At 48.2% G+C, this 11,087-nt stretch overlaps 1 protein-coding gene across 1 annotated transcript in view; it reads left to right on the forward strand.

The window, feature by feature from the left end:
- The window catches only part of LOC105296093 (guanine nucleotide-binding protein G(s) subunit alpha isoforms XLas-like), a 53,148-nt gene that overhangs the window by 36,656 nt on the left and 5,405 nt on the right, over positions 1-11,087 (forward strand). The window contains exons 2-5 of the mRNA XM_023534097.1: positions 3,295-3,367; positions 6,298-6,342; positions 10,150-10,204; positions 10,287-10,527. Of these exons, the coding sequence (XP_023389865.1) occupies positions 3,295-3,367; positions 6,298-6,342; positions 10,150-10,204; positions 10,287-10,527 (414 nt within the window). The remainder of the gene's footprint in view (positions 1-3,294; positions 3,368-6,297; positions 6,343-10,149; positions 10,205-10,286; positions 10,528-11,087) is intronic.

Genomic DNA, 11,087 nt, shown 5'->3' on the forward strand with positions numbered 1-11,087 from the left:
TCTCTCTCTCCCCGCGAGGCCTACACGACGCCGGGGGCTTGGGTGCGTGTTGGGGAGGGGGAGGGGGAGCCCCACAGGCTCTGGAGACTGCGACAAAAAGAGGGTTTTGGGGACAGGAAATAGGGTGGCGAGCAGAGGGAGGGGGACCCGCCTCCTTGGGGTGTGTGATTTGTTGGGAGAGGGAAGGGGAGAGAGAAAGCGGGGCCAGAAGAGGAGGGGGTGACGCGGGGGGGGCGCTGTGTGGCGGAGGGGGCCTCGTCAAGGGGAGGTTTTGGCGGGGGAAATGGCCGGGGGGGGCGGGTGACATCAGCCCCTCGGAAGGGATCGGAGTGGTAAAGGTGGTGCAGTGAGGGGGAGGGGGCGCGGGCGAGTCGTGGCGCCGGAGTGGGGGGTGGGGGGGGAGGAGGGAGCGCGGCGGCCGCTGGGCGCGACTTGGTGCGTTTCGGGCAGGACATACTGTGTGTGTGCGCGGAGCAGACGTGTCCCGTGCCGGGACGGGCGGTGGAAGGAAGGGGAGAAATCAAATAAAATGAGACCGAAAAAAAAAAAATGGAGTTAGTACGCTAAATGCCCAGTGAAGCCAAATGACACGTCATTTTTACAGTATGACCTTTTTTTCCCCTTCCAGACATGCAGGCTTTTTGAAAAGCAAAGAAGAGAATTAATTGTAGCAGCTGCTCTCGCTCCCCCTCCCCTCGCAGCAGAGTCCCCCCATAAACCATTAGCACACACACATTTTCGGCCACATTGAGAGTGCTTTGTGGGGTGGGGGGGAGACGTTCACAAATTAGAACTGGAAAATGACATTTGTCTGTAAATGGCTTCTTGGTCTGGAAATGGCGTTTTTTATCCTTTTCAGTGAGAGGGGAGGTTGAGAGCGCTCTAAGGAGAAGACTTTTTCCAGGTGGAAGGGGATAAAAGACGTTAATTAGATGTCAAGTGCTATTTGATTGTTTGGTTCTGGGTTTTCTCTTTTGATTGCGGGTTTTCCTCTGGCTGGGGGAAAAAAAGGTTGGGGGGTTGACTATAAGGAGATGATCTTTCCTCCTTTTTTCTTAAAGGTGCTGCTTTGGGAAAAAAAAATAAAAATAAAAGAAGCGTAAAAGACATTGTTGAAATGCCCAGAAGAATTACACAAGCATTAATTAGTATGGAAGTTTTCCACTTCCTGAGTAATGTGGCTATCTAAGTTAATTTGGTTAAGACCTAGTTCATGGTCACATTTCAACAAAACAGTGAGATGATGAATATAATGTTAAAAGCCTGGGGTGTTCTTTCTGGTAGTGTTTGGGGTTTTTTTGCTTTGTTTTGTTTTTTGGATGGGTCATGTCTTTGTTCTCCTGGGTCCAGATTTATATAAAGCGGAAAATAAGTCTCTCTGGTATTTGTGCATTTCAGTAATCACATAGACACATACATTGAGGTCTTGTCTCAAACTTCTAAAGGTAGGATTATGCTATGTGAATAACATGCATATAATTTGATTTCAAAGTATAAGCTTGGAAAAGTCTACAATCCCCTAGGAATGCTATCTTGCTATCTGAATACTAATTTAAAACAAGTGTGATGCTAATAGTACCTAAATTTCTAACACCTTTGGGCAGTGATTACAAAGTCTCCACTTAATTTGAGACTGTGACTGAACATACTTTGCATCACTATGGGCTAATCTTTCCCAGGCGTAGTAGTCTGGCTACGTTTTAATCACAATTTGTTAGCCTCTGGCACAGGTGTCTGCAGCCCAAGCCAGGGCAGCACAGTTTGCATTTTTAAGTGGTGATTCTCACCAAATAATGCCCCAAGTCCTGTTTTTTAATTCATTTTAATTTAGTGACATAAAAATGGAGTGAATTACAGTATCACAAAAGATCCTACAGTAATTTTTCAGCCCAGTTCTCTAATTTTATAAATGTGGAAACTGAGGCACAAGTCTTGTTTGTGCTTATGAAAGAGAAGTGTAACATAGCCTGATACTTCTGAAATAAGAATCAGAGATTCTGATGAATACGACGTTTTCTCTTCATGGAATCTCTTAATAGTACCTTTAATATTTTAATTTATGAGAGTTAGGCTCATTAAGATAGAGTGTTTGCTTTGAAATCAATGTTTCTGTGGAAACTAATTTTAACTTTTACAGATATTGATTACAGCCTTGTGAAAAGGCGAGAGGAGGAGGAATGCTTTGCTCTCTGGGCAGTAAAACAAAACAATAAAAATAAAAGTGAAAAAGACGGTAAAAAACCAAACAGGTTTGTGTGGGAGGAGGGAAAAAATATGGTTCACACAACAATTATTTGATGGAGAGGGAGCGTGTGTACAAAAAGAAAAAATAAATAAATGCAATCCTCCTTCTGGCTTGGTGGAAATGTCTTGTTTTAAAATGTATTTTTACAAATGAAAGGTGATTTAAAATGGAGGCGTGTGTCCCTTGGGGAAGGGCTTGAAATCTTTGAAAATGCCGTGGTTTCCAGGAATGTTCTTTCCTTATGATTAAAGTCTCGTCCTTTTAATAATTTTTTTACAATTGTTGCTGCATGTTAATATGGTCGTCCTCAAGCGCTCTGTTGGATATTAAAATGTGTTTTTTGAGAAGATGACAGAAAATTGGTGGTCTCCCGTCCCCTCCCCACACACACACACAACGTGGTTGTGGAAATCCAGAGACTTTACACAGTTTGCGGGGAAAGGAGGGTGGACAGCTGGATGAAATGTCACCCTGCGGCTCGAGGGGCTGGTTTTTCAGGAGGCGAAGGGGGGAGCACGCTTCGCAGAGGAGTCTCTGCATTGTGAAGTCGTCTGGGGGGGCTGCTGCGTCAGTGCGCGCTGGAGGATACTGCAGTATCTGGCATTGTTTGTGAACCCTGGGTGTTTTAACCATGAAAAATCCGACAAACAAGGCATTGGGTGGCGACGTACGTTGTTCTCTGTGCGCTTGCCAGTGACTCCCCAGACTGGAAGGGGCCCGCTGCGCAGCTCGAACTCAGTCCCCCCATGGCAGAATTGCGTCATTCCCTTTGCCCCTTTGCTACCCCACTCCGCAAATTTTAAAACAACCAAAAGAAAACCTGAAAACGGCAAAACCTTTCATTCTTGTTTGTTATCGCGATGGGCAAATACTGCAGGTCGAGCTGGACATTAATTTCATTCTAGATGCGTCGACATGTCAAGGAAAATTGCAAGTCTGTTATGTTTGTCTTGTGTGTGTTGCTTCTGTGGAAAAAACAACAGTCCTCTCACTGCCCAAAGTGTGTAAAATGCCTCCTTCATAACCTGAGACTGACTTTCATCTTCTAGGTGCTGGAGAATCTGGTAAAAGCACCATTGTGAAGCAAATGAGGATCCTGCATGTTAACGGGTTTAACGGAGAGTAAGTGTCAAAGCCAGGCCGCTGTCGGGGCACATTTTACGCAAACCTTCAGCAAGTTCAGGTCGCCTTGGGGGGGGCCGGGCAGTCTTTCCCGTAATTTCTTCAGCCCACATGTTGGAAAGTCCTGGAAAACGCTCTTCAGCCCCCCACCCCCACCCCCCACCTCCGGTCTTTGGTGCAGCAGCAAATAATAATAATAAAGCACCAGTCTTGAAAAAAAAAAGTCTCTTCCCTGGGAAAATAGCGCCCGTGACAGGGTCTCCTGCAGTGGGTCTCCAGCGTGGCTAACACCAGCCATGGCCAACCCCTTAGTCAGGCAGCACTGACCACTGCGGAGAGAGGATCCCCACCCCCCCCCGCCGCCCCCCAGCAGATTGCAGCTCAGTGCGCCAGGACAGGATGTTTTAAACTAACGGGGGAAACATTGTTTCATATTCTTACATAAAATTGGAAGAGGCGGTCCTTGTTAATAACCCTCTTCCCCCTTTTCGAAGTTGATATTACGGGCAAATCGTTGTTTCCCTGTTTAAAAATCAACTCTTGCTTAAAGAAACCAAAAAAAAAGACCATTTAAATGATGGGCAGGCTTGGAGTTAGGTACTTCCGGCCGGACCAAGGGGCATTTTTGCCTTTGAAATGTCCTTCCAGGCATCTGGGTATAGGACAATGTGACAATACCGCAATGAGAAAGAAGATTAAAGGAAAGCACACGTGTATTAGGGGTGCAAAAGGTAGATGCGGGGTCCTGCTTGCCGGGCAGGGAGCACTCACGATACCCTGAGAAGGTGCTCTCGTCCCGGGACCCCGGCAGGGTTCGCCAGCCTTTGTGTTCAGCAGTGAACCCCTCCTGATTACAATAACTCGAAGGCCCTAGTTTGCAGTTACTAGCTGGTTAACTCCCATTTCCTTTCCTAACCTGGATTCGATGGGAAACTACCCTTCAGATGCATCAGAAGGGGAGACTGAGTCAGGGCAGCATGGTTTAATTCAGTCACGCACCGGCGAACCCAGAAAAGGCCCAGTGAGAACCCCTTACTGTCGCCTGCCATGCACCCAGCGAACAAAGAATGGATTGTGTCACCTTTCAGAGCTAGAACGGCATTGAAGGTAGCTCTTCATGGAAAATTCTAGAATTCCTTAGATCAAATAATGGAGGGGCGGGGAAGAAAAGCATGCCATTCGTAGACGTGGACATTTCGGTTGAGGATATTTTTTATACTTTCACAGTGAGTTCAGAAGGATGGGCTGTCTTAACCCATCTCACGGCTGACTCAGTGAGTTATTAATATGCACATACGTGCCACTAATTAAGGCACCTTCTTTTGTCACGAACCAATTCTGAAATTCTTAATTCTTTACCTTTCAGTAAAGTCCGGCCACCAGAGATGGCCATCGGTCAATAAACAGAAAGCCAGAAACGGGCATCTGGCTACATGAATTTGTCATTTAGAGAAAAACCTTGCGTCACAGTCCCCCTGCAGCTTGCCGGGGGGGCTTCTTCACGAGGCTAGCTAAGCAAAATTAATGTGACCCTCTAATGTACCCTCTAGAGGAATATTTTGATTGAAACTGGACATTTTTAAAAGGATTTTGAATCCGCTGTTTACCTTAGCTCAAGTCCGACGGAAGGTAGCACATCCTTGAAAAAATTTAAAGTTTTATCACTTCTGTAGATTGCTCCAAATCATTTTCAATTTTTAGAGACAGTATTCTCCCTAAGTGAACCCGTCTGTAATGCAGACGAGGCATTTAAACCAGAACTTCTCTTTTCTATTTTTTTTTTTTTAAAGAGGAAGCGATGTCCCCAGTTCGCCTGCTTTGTAGAGGAAAGCCATAGGTAATCTCCAAGGATGTTAAATTTAGCCTGTGAAAGTGACATACAGGGGAATTCTGCATGTGAGTCTAGAAACCTTATTTTTATCTCGTCCAACAGAGTCTCCTTTTTTCTTTTTCCTCACTGCGGTATTGCAACAAAACGGCTTCCTCCTCCTCCAGGAGTTCCCTGTGAGACGGTGACAGCCGTCCAGCAGGGCTGCGGGGTCTTCTGCTCCCGCGACGTGCGCTTTGTTCAGTGCTGGCCTGAGCTGTTAGACTTGCCTGACCTACTGCAGACTGCCGCGCGGTGCCATTTGCAGAGAAGCTGGTAGTTCTAATCTGACTTTGAGAAGCAGAGGTCAGATTCGGGGTTTCCTAACTCAGAGCTAACCCTTCCTTCCAGTGAGTGCCAGAAGGAAAAAAAAAAAGTGCCATTAACACTGGTTGAGCTAATCAGCTAATCGATTATAAAACCGTAGAAGGCTTAGCCATGCTGCCTTCGCTCCCAGCTTCAAGGGAGGACCCAAAGCATTTATGAAGATGGGGTTTTGAGAGGGGGTTATTTTTTGTTGGTGGTGATTAGTTTGGTTTTCACAGTCCCGACACGGTTTTAATGGCCGACAATTTATGGGGAATTGTTACTTGTAAATGAAAACATTTTAGAGGCAGTCGCCCCGGCTGCCAGCGTGTGGGAGGTCATTAATATCGCTGCCCAGGATATCACGGGCAGGAGTCGCCGCGCCTGTGCCTGTCCAGGTAAACACTGGGGGTCAAGGTCTGGGAGCACGAGGAGCCTCCTTAGGCGCTGCAAGATAAAACACTGCTCTAGCCAGGTCCCCGATGCATGTACGGTTAGTGAAAGCACAAGAAAATAATTACCGGTCCCTTCTGTCCCAGACCAGAGTCTCCAGAGGGCTCTGCTAATACTGCAGCCAAGGTGTGGAATTCCTCCCTCCATGCCGGCAGTCCCAGGAGACGCTCCGAGTTAGCCAGAAAGGCGACCTCAGAATTAACGGGGTGGCGGCCCATCCCCGAGGAATGTAGAGGCTGGGTGGGGATTTTGTGAAACCGCGGTGCCTTGCAGATTAGGTGAGCTTTCAATCTCTCTTTAAAAGGGGCGGCGAAGAGGACCCGCAGGCTGCCAGGAGCAACAGCGATGGGTAGGCACATTCGAAACAGAAAAACTTCTCATCAAACAAACATGAAGCTCACACTGGGAAACTGAGGGCACAAAGCAGTCACTTCAGGCCATCGTCCATCTGGGTTTACATTCGCAAATGACATGATTTCATGACATTTCATAGCAGACGAAGTGCAAAACCATTTTTGGGGGGCCATCTTAAAGTATAATTAGCTCCAGCTGGGGGGAAGTTACAGATTTCATTATTAGATGGTCAGTTTAGGATTTTGCAAATTGATGTTTTTCCATATTTGTCTCATCTGATTCCCCCCCACCCCCACCCCCCAGCTCTCCACTTGAATCTGCTACTTGTTTTTAAACTCCTCAGTTCCATCCACCTAGTGTGGTTGGTCTGATTTTAAAATTTCAGACCTTTTGGGGGGAAAAAAAAAAAGTCCTTCTATTAAAATACATGATACCCCATCTTTCTTAATTTGGGGGTGGCGGGGAGAGGAATGCCCTGCGCCTTGCAGGAGGCGTCGTCAAGACTGATCTCAAAGAGCCTCTGGTCTTTTAAAGTTACCACGTTTCAGTCCGAGGCACTCTGCGTTAGCTAGTGGATAGGAAGCGAACGATGGCACCCATCCTTCCCATTCATCGCCATTTCCCACCACTTCCTGCATCCCCACTGCCCACCGCGCATGCCTGCCAGGGGACGCGCTCCGGCTCTGCTTGTGTCCATGCACTCACTGGGCAGCTGTTTCTCGGGAGCCCATGCGCAGCCATCGACCTAGCCCAGGGCGTCTCAGAGCTGTGGCCGGGGAGGGGCGGGGCAAAGGCTGCCGGGGTCCGGACAGTCACTGACACATGTTTGTTCATCTGTTTTTTTTAGAAAGTAATATCCCTAGATGATGGCTACAGTTTCTCATCTTCCCGGCTATGTCCCATCACACTTTGCATGCTGGAATTATCCTGTCTTAGGGACTTCTAATAAGAATACTGTTCTGTGGTGGGGGTATGGGGGAGGGGGAGGGGAGGGGAAATGGGGCCCGACCACCTAACCTCTAAAAAACTAAAAAACAAAAAAAAACCACAAAAACTCAAAAACCCACCAAAAAAAATGGCATGAAATCCTTAATTGGCAAAAAATGTAGTGTAACAATTGAAAAATAGGCATCTACATAAAGAGTGACTAATTGTCAGTTTACTGTACCAAAAGTTGGCATTTGAGAAATGACACGTCTTTACTGAACAGCCTACTGTGTGCTAGATGCTGTGCTAGACCCTCGAACCCTACTAATACCTTGCCTGCACTTGTGTCTGTGACTGTTCTGCAAGTAAATATAACTATTAACATGCGTGATAAATAAAACTTCTCTGCATGTCTCCGCAGTCCCTGTATCTTGCGTCTGTCTTCTGTCTTTCTTCTTTTGTCTGTCTGTCCCCACAAAGGCACAAAGATAAGGTACAGAACTGAACTAGTGCCCCTTAGTGGAGGAGACAGGCGAGAACCCAGATCCTCTGCTCTGTACGGGGGGCGGAGGGGAGCTGCCATCACCAGTTTTCATAGTCCATGAGACTTCTAGCCGTAGGTGATGTGTTTTGGCTTTAGAGACATCTGAGGAACTTGCTCTGAATTTTTCACAATCAATGTTCAGTTCATTAAGTGATAGTAAAAATGACGACAAACCTGCCAGCCCCAGTATAATATCTCCATCTACATAGTAATTGCTTCAATGGCAGAATTTTATGTTTTAGTATTACACACCCGAATTAGATTTCGGATTTCTTTTTTAGCTGTTTTATACTTGATATACTCCCACACCTGCTCACATACGTAGACGAACACTGAGCACGTTCTCAAAATATCCGCATTTAAGACTGGAACGGTTCCAATTATCATACTACTACTTAGACCAAAAAATCAAGCTGAATGAAAGAGCCTCGTTTCTCGAAATAGTTTTCTCTGGCCGTATGTACTGCTGGGTATTTAATACGCGGACGCAGCTCATCTTAACTATTGTGGGACTTTAAACCCAAAGGGTAATGGCTCGTTGCCATGGAAATGGAGCCTGTTTTTAATGAATAGGAACGCATTTGTCCTGGGGTCGCAGGGGAGTTTGTACCCCTGAGTAATGAACATTGTGGGGGGGCGGTCAGACACCCACCCTTAACATCTAAATAACTGACTTGAGACTGGCACCGAGTCTGGGCATCCCTCTTAATTTCAAGAAGGAGCTTCCGTGTCTCACTCACGCGAAGCAGAGGGGGATCGAGTCAGACTTGAGGGTGCGGGCTCCTCCCCGCCCCCCGTTTGCCCACCCCTGTTGCGATCACACCTGCTCTTCATGGGCAGCACTCATTTCAACAGCCACGAGGGGGTTCCTGGTGCCACCTGCCGCCCCCGCCCCGAAACCTGTGCGGCCTTTCGCCGCCGGTGAGAGCGGCACCCCGGAAACAGCTCCTTATTCTGGTAAACGGGCCGTGTCTCACAGGCCAGCTAAACAGGGAGGGGTGAGTGAGCTCAGAAGATGAGGACCCACCCCCCAGACAAATAAGCAGACACTTTGAAAGAAGAAAATGCTCAGGGAACATTAGCTATTACAGTTCGAAACAGGAAATACCAGGTTGCGGGCAGGGGGGAGGGGGCCTTTCAGCGAGCAAGCACATCACCCCCACCCCCAGTGGGGCCCCCCACCCACACTCCTAACACTGCAGCTGCTGCTAACCCCTTGCTTGTCCTCTGCACTGACTGTGACTGTGTTTTGACCCCGAGCTCCATGGCTCTTGGTGAATCAAGCAGGTGAATGCTTCAGAGATTGGGGATGGCAAGAGGGTCTTTTAAAAATTACAGCAAGAACGAGATAAACTCTGTCCCTTCTTCTGCCTCTGTGACTCACTTTCCCTCACTCTCAGTTTCCTCCTCGGGATGACAGCCACATGCCAGGGCCCAGTACACAGCAGGTGCATGTTGCTTGCTCGGCCCCCACTCGACCAAGGAGCAAGGTCGGGGCCATAGACGTGACAGGATTTATACCCCAAGATTACGCTCCCAGCTAGGGGTCCATCCTTGTTCCCTGTAAACAAACTCAAGAACTTCCCCTGGCCGACCTCTAAGGAAGGATGGTCTGACACAGCGTTTCACATGCTGTGGTGGGGTGCAGACACTCCATCGAGGGGGCCCCAGAAGCCAGGGTGTCCTTTAATAGTGACTGACTGCAGATCGCTCCACACGGGCCCTCCTGGAATATGTCCAAAGTAAAATGAAACATGACAGAAACTAACCCCAACTTAAAGAGGGGGACATACCCCACGATATAAAAGTCTCGTATCATGAAGACATCTGAGGACAGAATCTTTATTCTTAGTCACATGGAAGGATCCATGTGCAGTAATACACTTCACTAGAAACAGCCACTCCTGCTGGCCGCAGTGACAGACACAGTGACTGAATACGTAAACAACAGATTCAAAGCCCTGTCGTCAACACCCCACCTGTATTCAGTCCCGAGGAAGCCCCAGTGGGACCAGGGGACGCTTGTCCCCAGCCCCACGATGACACAACACCCCACCCGGGAAGGCAGCTGGTGCCAACTTCTGGTACAGTAGCTTGGCTGTCACCTGGCCAGTTTGCCAAGTGGCCCCATCGGGCATGTCCTCCAGACAGAGCTGCGAGCTTAGAATTTGAAACGTCCCCCCATTCAGGAACCCCCAGTCCTCGCAGATCTGAACCCACCACTCTGAGAACAGAATGCTATGCTTTGAGTCGGAGCGTCTGGACTGAAGCGGCACCGTCAGCCGACGTGATGCAATATGATTTCTGTTTTCCTTTTCAATCCCACTGTAGTGAGAAGGCCACCAAGGTGCAGGACATCAAGAACAACCTGAAGGAGGCCATTGAAGTAGGTGCTTGGGTTCTTTCTCGCTCCGCCAGCCCCCATCCAGACAGTGCCGCCCCCTGACCGCTTGCTAAACCCTTTCCAGACCATCGTGGCCGCCATGAGCAGCCTGGTGCCCCCCGTGGAGCTGGCCAACCCCGAGAACCAGTTCAGAGTGGACTACATCCTGAGCGTGATGAACGTGCCGGACTTTGACTTCCCTCCCGTAAGCTGCACCCTTGGGTGGTCGCCTCGGCCCCTCCCTTGCGCAGTTGACACGCCTGTGTCAAAGCTGCACTTCCCAAAACGTGTGTCAGTGGTACTGGTTCTTGGGAAAGAGCTAATTCTATAGAATCCTGAACATTAACACAAGAAGCTAACAGTGAGGGCTTTGCTCAGGACAGATGACAGCCTGTCACCCCTGTAAACCTAGGCTCACCCACCCCCGCAAGTAAACGTCACACTGTAATGGTACAGATCTCACTTGGTTACATACATGGTGACTTTTATGAGAGAAAAACGTCATGAGTTGTACCCTTAACTGTTCCTCGTACACACCTCATGACAGACAAAGCTGTACGTTCAGCATGGCACGCACACGCTGATCGGCCAGCTGCTTGAAAGTCTCCCCAGATGCTGTGGACGCAGGAGTGAGGTGCCAGCTCCGAGTCGTAAATGGAGAGCCTTCTCATTCGAAACGCTTTACCATGTCACCTTTCCCAAGGTTTTCCTAAAATCGGGCCTCACCTCGGGGCAAGTGAAAAGAAATCTTTTCTCGATATTTAAAACAAAAGACTTTTCACCTAAATTATAACTCAGAGTTTCTTCTGCGCAGCCCGGTTGGCCTGTGCGACACTGTTTACAAAGATCTGTCTGCTCCATAAAAAACTGTCAGGAGCACAAAACT

The sequence above is a fragment of the Pteropus vampyrus genome, unplaced genomic scaffold (assembly GCF_000151845.1).
Source record: "Pteropus vampyrus isolate Shadow unplaced genomic scaffold, Pvam_2.0 Scaffold118, whole genome shotgun sequence".
NCBI lineage: Eukaryota > Metazoa > Chordata > Mammalia > Chiroptera > Pteropodidae > Pteropus > Pteropus vampyrus.